Source organism: Podarcis cretensis (assembly GCF_951804945.1).
Source record: "Podarcis cretensis genome assembly, chromosome: 5".
NCBI classification, from domain to species: Eukaryota; Metazoa; Chordata; class Lepidosauria; order Squamata; family Lacertidae; genus Podarcis; species Podarcis cretensis.
This window is the reverse complement of record NC_137174.1, coordinates 88,023,773-88,040,507: the sequence shown is the minus strand read 5'-3', so window position 1 is coordinate 88,040,507 and position 16,735 is coordinate 88,023,773. Positions and strand designations below refer to the sequence as shown.

The 16,735-nt window shown below is 44.3% G+C and overlaps 1 protein-coding gene across 2 annotated transcripts in view; it reads right to left on the bottom strand.

The window, feature by feature from the left end:
• Positions 1–16,735, bottom strand: part of FNDC3B (fibronectin type III domain containing 3B) — a 278,029-nt gene that overhangs the window by 32,090 nt on the left and 229,204 nt on the right. For both annotated transcript variants that reach the window (XM_079977640.1, XM_079977641.1), the window contains 8 exons: positions 13,924–14,062; positions 13,061–13,132; positions 12,176–12,294; positions 10,010–10,115; positions 7,933–8,108; positions 6,475–6,588; positions 3,603–3,752; positions 2,203–2,483 (listed from right to left, as the gene is read on the bottom strand). In XM_079977640.1, the coding sequence (XP_079833766.1) occupies positions 2,203–2,483; positions 3,603–3,752; positions 6,475–6,588; positions 7,933–8,108; positions 10,010–10,115; positions 12,176–12,294; positions 13,061–13,132; positions 13,924–14,062 (1,157 nt within the window). The remainder of the gene's footprint in view (positions 1–2,202; positions 2,484–3,602; positions 3,753–6,474; positions 6,589–7,932; positions 8,109–10,009; positions 10,116–12,175; positions 12,295–13,060; positions 13,133–13,923; positions 14,063–16,735) is intronic.

Here is a 16,735-nt window from a genome sequence, read left to right as displayed (position 1 = left end):
GGGTTTTATTTAAGAAGTACATGTTGCTGTATGAAATCTAGAGGATTTAAGGGGGGGGGGAATTTCAAAGAAAACATTTTTTTGAAAAAGAATTGACCTCATCATTGCAATTCGCCTACAGAATGTAAGGCAGAAAGTTTTAAAGATGAGCATCATGGAACAGGGCTGTGTATATACTGCTTGCACCATTAATCGCCCAAATCCTGGAGCAAGACATGGCCAGTCCAGCATAGTAAGTTTCATGGACTGGCTGGATGCAGAGGAATGAAGGGAGGCATGAGTTGGGGATGAAAGGCTCCAAGCCAGAGGACTGGTGGTGGGACGATGACGAGTGGTCAGAGGGAGAAGAGGGATCAGACTGGGAGAAGGTGGTGTTGGAAGCTGAAGATGTAACAGGGTTTAGTGAGCAGGAGGAGGCCGTGGCAGAGGCAGATATGGAGGCTGGAGAGGAGGGGGCCCAAGAGGCAGAGCAGAGGCAGGCTGCTGAAGAAGCCAGGGGGTCCGTTCTCCTGCTCCCCTCCCTGCTGGTCTCCCAGAACCAAAAGAGGCCAGAAGAGGGCGGAGCAGGGGCGGACAAGGGATAAAGTCTCAGGCTGCTTGAGAAGCACTCAGGGAAGGAGGAGACTCGGAGGAGATCTTCAGTCCCCACAATCACCTCATAGGGGCAAGAGTTGCTGTGCTCACTAGGCCTGAGCTGTTTTATTTCTTTGAATAAAGAGTTAATTTCACTGGCACCTTGAGAGTTACTGCTGACCCATCTTCAGGAGCGATTTTTTCATAAGAATATTAAGAGGCTTGCTGGACAAAGGCTCATCTAGTCTAGCATCTCCCCCCCGATGGACAGATTTCTTTGCACCTTGTAATCTCTGTGATAGATGCTTAACACAACCCTTCTTTTCAGCATACGGCTGCCATTCTCTTGAGTGGGTGTTGTGTAGCAGTAGCCACAGATGGGCAATGCCCCAAGTCTGGTCCTGTCTGCAGGCTTCCCATGGGAATCTGGTTGGCCACTGTGAGAACAGCATGCTGGACTAGATGGGTCATTGGCCCGGTCTTCTTATGTTCTTATGAATGACATTGGGTAAATAATTCCTCTAAGCCTCCATTCCCAGTTTTATGGGGCTGATACTAATGGTCCACTAATGGTCATGAAGCACCCTGGAAGACCTAACAGGCAATAACTAATAATAAAATTCAGTGTGCATTTCCCTGTCCCTTGCCATTATTAGAGATAATTTGGATTGAAGAGCCATTAGAAAGAGGCCCGAGGATGGGGCAGCTTTGAGCAATCTTAGAATTAACATTCGCTGTCCGACCTTTTACCGACATTCATTCCTAAATTAAAATAATTTCTCAGAAGTCCACAGGGGAAGAAAAAAGAAGAACCATCATAATAATTATCAGCTAAGCCACTTATTTATCCACAAAGATACATTAACAGAGCTAATATGCACACTTAATAATCACTGCCCAAAATCTGAAAAATGAGCACACTGTACCGTGCAGCAAAACCTTTAATTGTTTCCCATATTTGGGATGTACGTTATAATTAGTTCAATCTGTTCTCATTTGCACTGCAATGCTAGAACAGCTATCATAGTTTCCAAACATCTAAAGACCAAAAAGAAGGTCAAAACCCGGAGTGAATGATGACAGTAAACAGATCGGCCCAGGGCTCCATGAAGCACTCCCACAATCTGAAGCATGGGTAGCTACAAGTGAGAGGGCCTTGTGGGCAATGCTACCTCCAGGTGGGAGATGCTCTCCAGGTTGTCTATCCCTGTCCTGTGAGCTCTCTGTGTATGTTGGATGTGTGTTTGTTGTGCCTGTCAATCACTTGACGGGACAATGATTTTGCTATCTTATATTGTTTGGATTGCTTGGTTGTTTTGAGTGTATGTTTGTTGTGTTGCATTAATATGTTGTTCATTGCTCTGGGGGATGTTCAGATCAAAAGGTTTTGCATAAATAAGCAGTGACATAATACAACACAACACAACACAGCACAAGGGGGAAGCAGCAATGAGTGTGCTTTTTAAAAATGTTGTGTTATGCCATGCTCCCATGGCAGCCATCTTGTGTTATCCCATGTCCCTTCTGGAAGCCATTTTGTGACTGGCACCCAACAACAGCACTTTCTCAAAATTCAAAATGCGCCCACGGGACCAAAAAAAACGGCTGCAGTTTTAAACTCACACTTACCGGAATGTGGTTTCTGGAAGCAGGTCGCTAACGACGTAACTTGTGACGTTCCCCACCGGGATAATAACATCGCCGAGGTCGACGTTGTAAGAAATAATCTCAGACCCATTATTGCACGGTTCTTCCCAGTTCAATACAAGGCACACAAAGGGTGAAATTGGAGAGGAATCCAAGTGCTCATCATCAGATATGCAGAGAGTGGTCACAGCATCAGGGACTGACGCTGGGGCTGTACAGGTCACCAGGTCACTGTACGGTCCTGCTCCTGCCTGGTTTATTGCCTGCGGAGTGAAACATTCATGGCATTACATCACGTGCTCATTACACCCAAGGCCTCTCGGGGCATGGAGATATCGAAGACTGGAGTTACAAAGTCAAATTCACCCAAGACTGCTCACATGACTGGGAGGTCACAATATTCCCATCTGTAAAATATTGGAAGTGTTGGCTGTGGGGGGAAATAATGTGAAGACGGCAGAGTGCTTAACGAAACAAAAGGCGGAACATGGGCTGACAACAGTCCGCTTATAAACAGTTAATTGTTCAATGCAGACCAGCAAACAAATACGGACCCCATGACCTGAAGAGTTGTGCCTATGCTATATCGTAACGCTCTTGTTTTTAGACAACTATCGCAGCAATATAAGCATTGTGTATAGTGAAAAGCAGCATTAATTACTAGCTCCTCTTGGTTGCATTTAATGTTGAAAATCATGGTATATATTTTTTAGAAGTTTACTTTAACTGTTACTGGGGAAAACAGTTGCGTTGTTGTGTTTCTTTTACTATATAATGAATGGATTCATGGCTTGTAAAATGTTGGCTTTCATGAAAAAGCAGCTCTTGCACAGAACATTTCAAACATAAAAATCTGAGAGAATGGAAAAGAGATCTCATGTAAAACATTGTTGACTTTATGCTACTCTTTAAAAATAATAATGAATGTGTGCAATTGAATGAACTCTTCCATGGTGGGTATAAGTGGCTTTGTATATCTTTTATATTTTCAATAAAGATTACTCCAGTATTCGAAGTTGCATATAAAAAAACCTATCTTCCCCATTTCAGTCTTCTGAGCCAACGGCTTGGATTAGCAGGACTGAGTAAATGTGTGAGCCTGGGGGGCTTCTGCCGCCTGAAGCTGCAGCCTTACCTTGCCTAAGGCTGGGCCGGCTCCGGTTTCGATGTCCTCACAGACTGCAATTATCCATAGAATTAAAGCTTGTAGTATTTGGAACTAAAATTCCATTTTGATTCTACCTAAATCCTAACTTGTTCACAAAAAAAATATTATTTCACACTCGCGTAAAGAAGAAAGGAGGTACCTCCCGGCAGCAACATAAAGCAAGCTCTCTTCACGATCTAGCCGTCTTATCCTAAAGTTAAGTGACTCAATTTACCTGTAGTCTACAGAAATAGTGTGCTGCGGCTGATAACTGGCTGATTTCAAAGGAGTTGCCTGTGCCACTGTACACGAGTTCTAAGGACTCTGCGTCTTCTCCCCACTCCAGTCTGTATTCTGAGATGTCAGCACCAAAGCTCTCGGGACTCTGAAAGACAAACACAAACCTGTTGGGTCATATCTGAGCCTAAAATGGTCTTACACAGGTTGACAGGAAGGCAAGTTCTAAAAACAACAACAACCAAGATCATTTAACTTGTGCCTGGGTGTGTGGCTGAGGAGGGAGTGAGAGTCTCAAGAATGGAGGTCCATCCTTATTTAAAACTATTTTCTTAGCATTGGTGGCATCCAGCAGTGCTGTTCCAGCTGTGTTTCAGTGCAGATTTCTAAAATCAGGAATGAGCGGAATTCCACTGAGAGGAAATCAGCAGGAAGTTGAGGCCTAATCAAGATCTGAAATGCTGAGGAACAGAAAGTTAAGCCATCCAGTATTGTTTCCGGTGGGTGGTGGTGGGGCAGGCTCCGTTCTCAGTCTGCTTTGGGTTTCTAAGGGAAAAGGTAAAGGGATCCCTGACCGTTAGGTCTAGTCATGGCCGACTCTGGGGTTGCGGCACTCATCTCGCTTTATTGGCCGAGGGAGCCGGCATACAGCTTCCGGGTCATGTGGCCAGCATGACTAAGCCGCTTCTGGCGAACCAGAGCAGCACACTGAAACGCCGTTTACCTTCCCGCCAAAGTGGTACCTATTTATCTACTTGCACTTTGACGTGCTTTCGAACTGCTAGGTTGGCAGGAGCAGGGACCGAGCAACGGGAGCTCACCCTGTCACGGGGATTCGAACTGCCAACCTTCTGATTGGCAAGGCCTAGGCCCTGTGGTTTAACCCACAGCGCCACCCGCGTCCCAATTCTAAGGGAAAGGAAGGGTTAAATAGTGATTCTGCAAAAACAAGAACGGCCCTTAGGAGTTGGCTCCTATAGAGGAAGGTGGGCGAGGCAAACCTCAGGACCTTTTGGCCTCAGCCAAGGAGAAAAGGGTTAGTCTTACACATCTGCGTCACACTGCCAGGCAGAGATGCTGAGGACGACGCGATACAAAATGGGGGTTAAGGAGACAGACAAAATTCCAGCCAAGGATTCTACAATCACACATTTAGGCTTTCGGAATAGTGGCTCAGTCTGCTAAATTATTGTTTTCTCGAGGAATGAAAGGCTACGGATTGTGATCATCAATCATTTATTTCAAACTTTCAAACCCTGCATACTTCCGACGGAAACGTAGCAGTTGACCTTTTGCAGCCTTACGAGTTGTTTTCAACAACGTAAAAACCTTCATCGCTCTTTGTACACGGGGGTAAGCCTTGACAATTCACCTGTGACTTTCTGGTAAATTTACAGAGATAACAGAACTCTAGATGCACCTGCCAGATTAAATTGCCTTTAAACAAATGCTCTCATTTTGAAGCTGTGGCATTTAAAGCTCATTTAGCATTTTCTTCAGTACACACCCAAAATAATAAAGGCGTGTGTGTTCCATGATGCCACTTTTTAAAGATTTCTGTGCTAAAATGTACACGGGCTGTGCTCTGGAACGTAAACTATGGTCCACAAGTCAGCATGCTTAAGTGGTTCGAGTCAGGTATACACACTATTCTTTTAAAGCACATTTGAAGCAGATTCTCCACCCATCCTCAAAATACTCTGGGAACTGTAGTTCACTTCTCACAGAGTTACAATTCCCACCACCCAAACTACACTGCCCAAAATTATTTGAGGTAGGGAGGGTATGTGCTTTAAAGTTAATAGCATGTTTGCAGCCACAGACTAGGACTCAAATCTCCACTTAGCCACGAAGCTCTTTGGGTGGCCTTGGGCTACTCACTTTTTCTCAGCCTAACCTACCTCACAGGGTTGTAGTGGGGAGAAAGGGGAAGAAAACCAGGTTGAGCTCCATGGAGGAAACGTTGGAGAGATACAGATACAAGTGACATGATTGAATTCTACTGCTTCAGTTAGGTGTTAGAGAAAATGGAGCCCAATTTAAAAAGCACCAAAATTTGAAAGGCAGCTGCAAAAGTGGCAGAATCCTTTAAAAAAGCCAGGACAATAGGAGACCACCCCCTATCTGGGATGGGGCCACAGCTCAATGGTAAAAACATAAACTTTGCATGGAATTTCTAATCAAAGGAATCAGGCATCAGGTGAAGGGCTGTCTGAGACCCTGGAGCTGCAGGTGGGGGGTGCTATTTTTGATAGCATCTGTTACATTAAAGTGAATACTCACTGCTGTAATTTGCTGGTTCCTTAATTACAGCAGTGAGTATTCACTTTAATGTAGGGATAAGGAGGGATAAAATTTCTAGCCTGGTTCTCTACGTTCTGTGTTAAGTTTTCCATTTGCAGATTTTCTTTCAATGGCAAGGGAGCATTCAAAACATCATTCACCCACCGTTTGATTGATTCTGTCGTATCAGGATTCTACCAACTTGTTTTGCTGCAGAAGCAGACCGGGACTCTTGTTTATTTAAGGGCTTATGCACACTTACCTTTCCTCTGCTCTTTCCAGGCACAGTCCATGCTTTAAAGAGCTTTGTCTGAGTGGCTCTGTGTTTGTTTTTTGCTCTGGAGCTTTCCCCCACGAAAACCAGCTCTTTAAAGCTCAATCGGAGCAAACAGCAATCTGCAGAATTCACGTTTGCTCCGATTGAGCGCTAAAGAGTGGCTTTACATGGGGAAAGCTCAGGGTCAAAAACAGCAGCAACAACAACACCCAAAGAGTGCGGACCTGTGGCTGGAAAGGTTAAGTGTGGATAAGCCCTAAGTGGGGGCTGCGAACTGAAAATTACGGCACTTAAAAAGTGCTCCTCTTACCTCCCAGCTAACAAGTACACTTGTATCAGAAATGAAGGCAAGGGAAGGTGGTCTGCACTGCCCGGGGGGCCCAGCAGCGGTTGTGATTATTGTGGCTTCGGAATACGTCCCATACTAAAGGAAGGAAAATAAAACATATATATTATTACACAATATAAACCACACATATTATTTGTTAGTATGTTTAAATGAAGGATCTTGATAGACATTTTTCTTCATTTTCCTCCCCGCACTTCAAAAGCCATATCCGTGCAGCAAACAACCTCTTGGCCCAATAAGATGATTTCTTCCCCTCCTGGCCAAAGTTAAGTCCCCCATCCTTCATAGAGAGTGCCTCAGAATTGCTAGCGAACCCTCCTTCTCCACAGATATAATGCTCTTGAACATTCAGTGTGGAATCCCAGAAGCCTAGCCTATGGCCAAGGAAAGAAACTAGCTTGTAGCCTGTTGCGTAAGATATTACGGGTTGTACTCACACTCAGGGTAGCCCCACTGAAACTCGCCTTGACTATTGATGCCAATAAGCCTACTCTTGAGTATGGCTTTGTGGTGTACAACCCTACATTCGAACACTGAGGAAAAGGACCAGGGAGACATGGGTCATATCCATACTATCTGTTTAAACTTTCGCCTGGTGACTAAAGATGTATGATGCAGGCGTTAGGCAAATCTCCCTGGGGCGAGCCTTCCACAAACAGGGAGCCACTGCAGAATAGGCCCGTTCTCATGTTGCTCTCCCCCTCTCCAGACCTCTGGTGGAAGAGGCACACAAAGAAGGGCCTCAGATGATTATTGCAGGGTCTAGGTCAGAGACTTTGGACTAGTCAGTACCTCTCAGCCTGACCTACCACACACAGAGTTGTTGTAAGGATAAAAAAGGGAGGGGCACATTAAGCTACTTGAAGCTAGGCCATGCGATGTAATAAATAAATAGAAATATTGTTGTAAGAATGAAAAGGGAGGGGACACATTCAGCTCCTTGAAGACAGGCCATGCAGTGTATACCTGAAGGAGCATCTCTACCTCCATTGTTCTGCCCGGACACTGAGGTCCAGCTCCAAGGGACTTCTGGCAGTTCCCTCACTGCGAGAAGCCAAGTTACAGGGAACCAGGCAGAGGGCCTTCTCGGTAGTGGCACCCTCCCTGTGGAACGCCCTCCCACCAGATGTCAAAGAGAAAAATAACTACCAAACTTTTAGAAGACATCTGAAGGCAGCCCTGTTTAGGGAAGCTTTTAATGTTTAATAGGTTATTGTATTTTAGTGTTCTGTTGGAAGCCGCCCAGAGTGGCTGGGGGGACCCACACAGATGGGTGGGGTATAAATAATAAATTATTATTATTATTATTATTATTATTATTATTATTATTATATAGGAATATTGTCACAAGGTCCTGATCAGAGCTGCAATTTCAACCCATTGGTTTCCCCAAGGACCCACTCTAACGTTTAGGCTTACCCCTCCGTCATTCAGGGCCCTGACTCTGAAGTGATAGGTTGTCCCAGGCAGGAGATCACCGACCGTGCACTCGAGACCCAGGCCGTGATACACCTCTGATGTCGCCTCTTCGGGGCCAGTCATTTCTACACTGTATGCCGAGATGTGACAACTGCTGTCTGACACAGGAGGAGCATCTGAATAATAAAAAAAGCATTATAATAATTACTATATTCTTAACACTTATTCATCGCCCGTCCTTCACCCTAAGGTCTCAGGGCGGGTCACAACAGTAAAAAACAAGGAAAACGGTTTAAAACAACTTACAACCATAAAAATAAGGTGGGTCCTAAAATAATAGTGTCAAAAGCCTCAGGGCAAAGAAGGGGGGTGGAAGGGGGGCTCCTTCAGGTATACTGGACCGAGGCCGTTTAGGGCTTTAAAGGTCAGCACCAACACTTTGAATTGTGCTCGGAAACGTACTGGGAGCCAATGTAGGTCTTTCAGTACCGGTGTTCTGTGGTCTCAGCGGCCGCTCCCAGTCCGCATTCTGGATTAGTTGTAGTTTCCGGGTCCCCTTCAAAGGTAGCCCCACGTAGAGTGCATTGCAGTAGTCCAAGCGGGAGATAAAGAGTAGGGCTACCCTTTTAGCCTTGCCCCACCGTCAGGTTCCCCCCCCCCCCCTTGTACCCAAGTGCCCCGATTGGATTTCTTTGCTACCACAGAGCTGTTGCAGAAAGATGACCCGGCAGTAGCAACGGGGCGAAAGAAGAGCCTTCCCTCCACCACCATTGCAGATATGGCCAGCCCATGAGTAATGTGAGAATAGGTCAGCAGTGAAGGTTCCATTTCGAGAAAACGGAACTTTTTTCCTTCCCTTTCTTAATCTCTTGCAACACCTGCACAGCAGCTATTTTTGGGTAACAAAGCGGCTTGCAGTTTTATCTCAAACTGCATTCAAGCCAACTGAACAGCACACTCAAGCATACGGCAAGGTCAATTCCTTCCTTGTCGGCAAGTGGAGCTTTTTCCCATTTAGCTTCTGGTTAAAACTAATGGCCAGCAGAACGGGGGGGGGGGGGGGGGGCGCAGAAATGCTTAGAAAACAAGGGCCAGCTACAAACTGTGCTGTATAAAACCCATCTTTCTTCAGTTGCAGCTGAAATGTATTTGTTGCTGCAGTGCAGTGGTACCTCTAGTTACAGACGGGATCCGTTCCAGAACTCCGAGGTTTCCGCCACCGGAGGGACAGCTTCTGCGCATAGTGCGGTAGAGCGCTTCTAAGCATGTGCGCGCTGCGAAACCCAGAAAAATACTTCCAGGTTTGCCGCATTCGCATCCTGAAGGATACGCAACCAGAGGTGTGCATATCCAGAGGTACCACTGTATATTAAAGCACACAGATTAAGTGCACAAATTGCACACTTTTATTTACTAAAATCTCAATTTCCTGTGGAAACCCTTTAGACAGCTAACACTAATTATTTACAATATAGTAATCCTATAGATTATTAAGAGAGATGCAGGTGGCGCTGTAGTCTAAACCACAGAGCCTACAGCTCGCCGATCAGAAGGTTGGCAGTTCGAATCCCCGCAACGGGAAGAGCTCCCGTTGCTCGGTCCTTGCTCCTGCCAACCTAGCAGTTCGAAAGCACATCAAAGTGCAAGTAGATAAATAGGTACCACTCCGGTGGGAAGTTAAACAGCGTTTCTGTGTGCTGATCTGGTTCGCCAGAAGCAGCTTAATCATGCTGGCCACATGACTCGGAAGCTGTACGCCGGCTCCTTCGGCCAGTAAAGCGAGATGAGCGCCACGACCCCAGAGTCGGCCACGACTGGATTTAACAACCAGGGGTCCCTTTACCTTTATATATTATTATATTCCCCCCGCACCCCCGGCTTGCCACCTCCAGCTGGGAAAAAGCTGCAGTATAAAACCCCAAAGATGTGCTGCCGGTAGAGTCGACAATACTGAGCCAGATGGACTTTTATTTACTGTAGCTGCAGGTACCTTTTTAACAAACGAAAACGAAATGAAACTGTACTGTTGGCACAGGAGAAAACCAATTACGAAAGCAAGCTCCTCTTTCCAGCTTACCCCATTGCAGCTGCACTTCCTTATGCTTTGGTTTGCCAAGTACTCTGGGTGGCTGACACTGGCCCGGAGCGACGCTTAGTGTACGGACAAGTAAACTTTCGGAACACTGGAAAAAGAAGCAACGGAAGTTAGATTGAAGCCCCATCTGGGCAGTCACTTAACACAGTGGAGGGAGAGGGGGTGGATACCAGCCTGCCGTGCGTCTATGGTGCTTGTGTGCATAGGACATGTCCATGGGGTGGGTGGGGGAGGCTTCTACATGTGGCACAGAGCCCATGAGGGCCATCCCCTTGCTGAAGCTAAGCAGGTCTGAATCTCATCAGTGCCTGGATGAGTGAGCACCTGGGGCAGAACAAGCAAAGCTGGCTTGGGTTCCACAACAGAAGAAAGGCAGAATTATAAATCCAAATAAATAAATAAATACAGTGGTACCTTGGTCCTCGAACGGCTTAGTTGTCAAACAAATCAGCTCCTGAACATCAAAACTCTGGAAGTGTTCCAGTTTTCAAACGTTTTTTGGAAGCCGAACATCTGGCACGGCTTCTGCTTAAGCAGGAAGCTCCTGCAGCTAAACAGAAGCTGTGCCTTGGTTTTCAAATGGTTTTGGGAGTCGAATGGCCTTCTGGAACGGATTAAGTTCGAGAACCAAGGTACCACTGTAATTTTTAAAAAATGTGCACAGGCTTTCCCAGTGATGTGGAGCACCGCATTCAGAGAAAGCTGCTCTTTCCAGGTGTTCCTCCTCAACAGGTGGGCAGGTGAGTGAATCTGGAAGGGGCGGGGGCAAGCGAGAACAGCTCAATTCTACCACTCTGTACAATGGTTCCTCACATGGAGCGAATCCACGAACAGGGCTTTAACTGACTTTGCTAATTTGATTGCCTGTGGATACCTGCCCTTTTTTCTTTAGGAAAACCACTTTCCCCACCCAGCATGTGCACAAAAGTAGTCAGGCAATTGCAGATTCTCAGTGCAGTCGTACTTTGGGTCTCAAACGCTGTGGCTCCTGAACAAATCAGCTCCCGAACGATCGAAACCTGGAAGTGTGTGTTCTGGTTTTCAAATAATTTTCAGAAGTCGAACGTCCTGCATGGCTTCTGATTGGCTGCAGTACGCTCGTGCATCCAATTGGAAGCCGTGCTTGGTTTTTGAACGGTTCTAGGAGTCGAATGGACTCCTGGAACGCATTCTGTTTGAGAACCAAGGTACGACGATACACACTTTTGCAGTTTTCGGGTTTTGTGCAAATCTGACAGATCAAAAGGCAAAGTATAAGGCTATATACATTGGTGTAGCAGGAAAGGATGGCAAGATTCAAGGACAATTAAAGAAACCTTTAAACATTTTGGCGCAGTATAATTTAAAAACAATAGTTTTATACTTTCTGGATGTCCCATTGCCATATTATAAAGAAGTTGTGTTCTATGTTAAAAATCAAGCCCTGCTAGGAGTTATTTCTTTTTGTTTTCCAATGCATTTCTTTATCAATAAAAAATCCGCATAGCGCGAGCAAATTTTTATTCTGAAAGTGTGTCCCAGAGAAAAGAGTTTGAGAACCGCTGGATGATGCACTCAAAAATAGTTACATGAGTACAGTCAGGAAAAATAAAAATGAAGGGATTGAGTGGCATGGAAAAGAGGACCGATCCACTCACCTCAGGACACTGAAACCTATAGTCTGCGGCCCTAAGTGGAGTTTATTAGCTTCCCCAGCTAAAAAGATGATTTCCCTATCGGGTAAACCTGAATCTACAGGGCAAAAGCATAGAGACTTGTGTTCTTTGACAGTAACGTCACATGAATTTCAAATGAAATGGAGAATGTACACAGCTGCAAGCTGTGTGGGGAATCCCTTGATAGCCTTAGGTCTTGAACTCACAATGGCACATTAAGAAGATGCAACCCCCCACACACATATTTTGTGCGCACATATAAAGATTGATCTGCGCTCTCCTAACTTGCGAGGCACCTTCCGAACCTTGAATAAAAATATACAAAGCACTAGCCTGATATCTCAACCAGTGCATGTAGCGGGTGGGTGAGATGGGGCGAAATAAAAGAGACCCCCCCCCCACTTCCCCATAATTAAGAACTCAAGGAAAGCTTTTAGGTGAATGGCAGCAGCGCTGGGAGGAGAGGGACTTTTCACTGTTAAGCCATACTTACCTGACTGTGTCCACCAGTGCTAATACAGCATGCCCGGAGCTTATACAAAGTCCCTGGTTTCAAGTAAGTACACGGACATTCTGTAGCCGATCCTCTGTAAGCCACTTCCCATTGATTTGCTGAAAGGTTAATTGGACTCGCTCAGGTAACTGATAAACAATTACTATAGGGCTAAGGTACTATTTAGATTTCATTAAGCCGCAGGCCTTCCAATAATTAACAGAAACGCTTGCTTTATGGGGAGAAGTGGCCTATAGATTTAAACAAAACCAAAAAACCCGAACAAGGCTCATTTACCTGCTGAAAAGGCTTCCTTAAAGTGGTTCTCCATTAAAAAGGTACAGGTGGTCATTTTGCTTTGCTGGCTTTGTATCTGCCTTGTACAAAAGCCTCCATTCAAAGTTTTGTGAGAGGCAGAACAAAAACCCGAAGGTTTAAATACAGGGTTATTCTCTTCTAAAAAATAACCTGGCATTATATGAAAAAATAATACACACAATCTAAAACGTCTTAACTCTGGTTTGTTTGGTTTTTTAAAGTTAATTTGCCAGGTATCCAATTAGCAAAATACAGTGAGTGACCACTAAGTTAAATGGGGGGGGGGGGGGGAATGCCATTCGCTGTTCACTTTAGAAACGAATTAAATATAAAAATATAATAAATAAAAATGATATCAACAGCAAGAACAAATCTCATACTTCCTGCTCCTTAGGCAATGGAAAATAGATCCACAATAAAAATAATCCTGTTTGGGCGATAATCCAAATGAAATCGTTTGATGCAATCTAAAAATATTTGATATACAACCTCCTTCGGATAATTATTATAACACTGTTCTCATTCTGTTGACATTCAATGATGTTTTTTTGAAATAGTTCAACTTACCTTCAGAGCTTCCTTCTGAAATTTCTAACAGGTAATTTAGGATTTCTGAACCACCATTATCCTGAGGAGGATCTATTAAAGAAGGAAAAAAAATCTTGTTACAGAAGCTACAGAAAGAGGGCAGGCACAGGTGACTAGTAGATTCAGAATCTATTCTTTTTGACATGTTGGATCCCCTCTGTACAGTGCAAAGATCACCCACCAGATCCCATCTTAAATACCACCCAGCAGCCAAAGACACTGGAATGAACCCAGCAAGTTATGGGTTGCTACAGCTGAGAAGAATTGATGCTTTTGAATTATGGTCCTGGAGGAGACTCTTGAGAGTCCCATGGACTGCAAGAAGATCAAACCTATCTATTCTTAAGGAAATCAGCCCTGAGTGCTCACTGGAAGGACAGATCCTGAAGCTGAGGCTCCAGTACTTTGGCCAACTCTTGAGAAGAGAAGACTCCCTGGAAAAGACCCTGATGTTGGGAAAGATTGAGGGCACAAGGAGAAGGGGACAACAGGGGACGAGATGGTTGGACAGTGTTCTCGAAGATACAAACATGAGTTTGACCAAACTGCGGGAGGCAGTGGAAGACAGGAGTGCCTGACGTGCTCTGGTCCATGAGGTCACGAAGAGTTGGACACAACTAAACGACTAAACAACAACAACAACAACAACAACAACAACAGCTGAGCAACTGTAGGAACTCCCAGTTGCACTGGCTTATTCTCAGCATATGCTGACTTGATGGGAATCAAGGACATATATGTGCAATTCTTTACTCTTTCCACTCCCAACCAGGCAGCACCTGATTCCACAATTTAAGGATGTAAGACGACGACAGCCTAGTATTATGCAAGAGGCACCTTACCCCATTTGACGCTGAAGCCTTGAGATGTGATTGGGCCTTTCACGGCGGGTTTGGTGGGAGGCCCCGGCCGGTCAGGGCTTGTTGTACAGACCAAGACGTCGCTGGGACTGCTCTTCCCTTCTACGTTGGAGGCAATGAGCTGCAACAAAACGGACGTGGTTATCTCTGTATTCCAAATTATAAGCTGCCTTGTGCAACAGACCCGAAAGAAATCACCTGAGAAAATAAAATATCGGTGGCACCTCAGCTAAGTTTTGCTCAAAGCAAAACCCACTGAAATCAATGAACCTCATTCATCTCAGTGGGTCTACTCGAGTACACCCTAGCCGACTAGTCTACGGATGGATTTTAGAGTCTCAGAGGCCACCCAACTAATAATAATAATAAAATTAACATATTTCTGTATGCAACAACGGCAGCGAGAATGTTGGTAGCCACTCACTGGAAAGGAAATTATATCTCAACAAAGGGGGGATGGTTAAGTAAACTTTGTGAGTACCTGGAGTTAGCAAAAGTGACGGATTTAATTAGGCATAAGTCAAAAATTTTAATTCAGAAACAATGGAAATGTTTAAATGATTATTTATACAAGCAGGGCTCAAATACGAAAATTTGGCTGTGTCTAACCTTGCGAAGAATAAAGAGAACATAAAGATTTGACTGATTATGAAAGAATCTAAGGAAGCAAAATGATTGAAGAACAGATGTAAATGTGAGTAAGACAACTAAGAGCAGTGTGGTGAATGCGGTGGAAGTCTTTTATAATATTTTAACTAAGATTTATATATTGCAGTATTTGAAGCAAGAATTTGGTAATAATTCAGGTTATGAAAAGTATTTTTTCTTTTCTTTTTTCTTTTTTCTTTATATCTTCTATTCTTTCTTATCTTTTTTTAATTAGTATTCATTTTGGAAAATAGTTTGTAAGTGTGTTTACACTGTTATGTATTGTTCTGTTTTTTTTGTTTAATTTCTATTTCTTGAAAAAATAAAGTTATTTTAATATAAATTAACAATAACAACAATAACAACAACAATAATAATTTATTATTTATTGTTTATACCCCACCCATCTGGCTGGGCTTCCCCAGTGTCTTAGCAAGCATCTCCCATACCAGGATCTGAAACACGTTGGGCGCAAACCACCCTAAGTTATTTGTACTGGGGTTGTACCAAATGTTAGTCCTACTCAGAGTAGAACCATTAAAAACAATGGCTCTTACTCCACTTATGGCCCATTAATTTCAGTGGGTCTACTCTGAATGTCAGTTAGTTGAATACAACCCACTGAAGCGAACAGAACCTTCCTTGGAATTAAGTGTCAGGGAACTGCCATTGGAGAGTCAGGTGGTGGAAGGGCTCAAGGAGGCTAGGAGACCCTCGGATGCTGAGGAAGGAACCAGCAGGGGGAGAGAGAGAGTTCCTGCAGAAACTCAGTCGGAGGGATGGCTCCAAGATACTTCCAGTGAGAACAGCGGAGAGGTCTCAGGACCTCCGCTGGGGACGCCTACTCCGCGCAGGAAACTGTCACGCAGAGAATCCAGAAGGAGAGTTTCCGTTAAGGAACTCTTATGTTGGCGTAAATTCCGGAAGCGCCCACTGACGGATTCTGCCAGCGATTGAGGGAGCCATGCATCCATGGCTCCGCGGACTGGGAGAGTTTAGAAACTGATTGCAAAGCCTTGAGGGCTTAACCGCTTACGCACGAGTAGCCCCTCATCCCATCACATTAAGTCTGAATGAAATTAGTCATATTTATTTCCGAGTCACTTAATTTCTCTTATTCCAATTTCCGATGAAAAGAAGGGTCTCAGTGATCTTGGTGGGACCCCAAGGTTTGCACGTATAATCCCCAGTAGGGCAAAAACCTCAAATGACAAACAAATTGTACAGTAAGGACTGAGTGAGCTCAATGTCCACGGAATGGTAACTCGAGTTAAGAACTTAATTCGTTCTGACAACCGTGACTTTAAGGAAGAATGGGAGCTTTTTACAAATTATCTAAAAAAGACAACAAAACGAACTGGGCTCCACGGCAGGTTTTGAATAAATATACGCAAATTTATTGGTTGATAACATGGTAGATAGATAATGTAAGGATATGTATAATTTTATAACATGCAGAGAATAACATGTGCTGAGAAATCAGAGAGAGGAGCTGAGGGAGGATTTTGGGGGCGGTTTGATGGGGGGAGAAAGGGGAAAAAATGATGAACTGGATATGTTTTGATATTTTGTTATGTTGAAATTGCTAATAAAAACATTTTAAAAAAGAACTTAATTCGTTCTGGAGGTCCGTTCTTAATCCGAAACGGTTCTTAACCAGAGGCACCACTTTAGCTAATGGGGCCTCCCGCTGCCGCCGTGCAATTTCTGTTCTTAACCTGAAGCATGTGTATAACAACTATTATCACCACCACCATTTTATTTATACCCCACCGACCTGGCTGGGTTTCCCCAGCCACTCTGGGCGGCTTACAGAATATATATAACATAATAAATCACCAAACACTTAAAACTTCCCGATACAGGGCTGCCTGGCTGATTTTCGGGGGATAAAAATGGAAAATGTGTGTGAGAGGGAATGTACAGCAGCCCCTCACACACTTCAACTACATTTTCATCTATTTCCCATTTGTAAATTTTCTATCACAAAACTGAGCAGTTGTAAACAAATTCCTTCCTCAGCGCTGGTTTCAAAGGTTTCTGAAACAAAATAGAAACCTGCCAATTTTGTTTGCCAGAAGCAGTCTCCCATTTTAAAAACTGCTTTCAATTCCTGCAAAAATTGTCTGTCTCCCATCTGAAAACA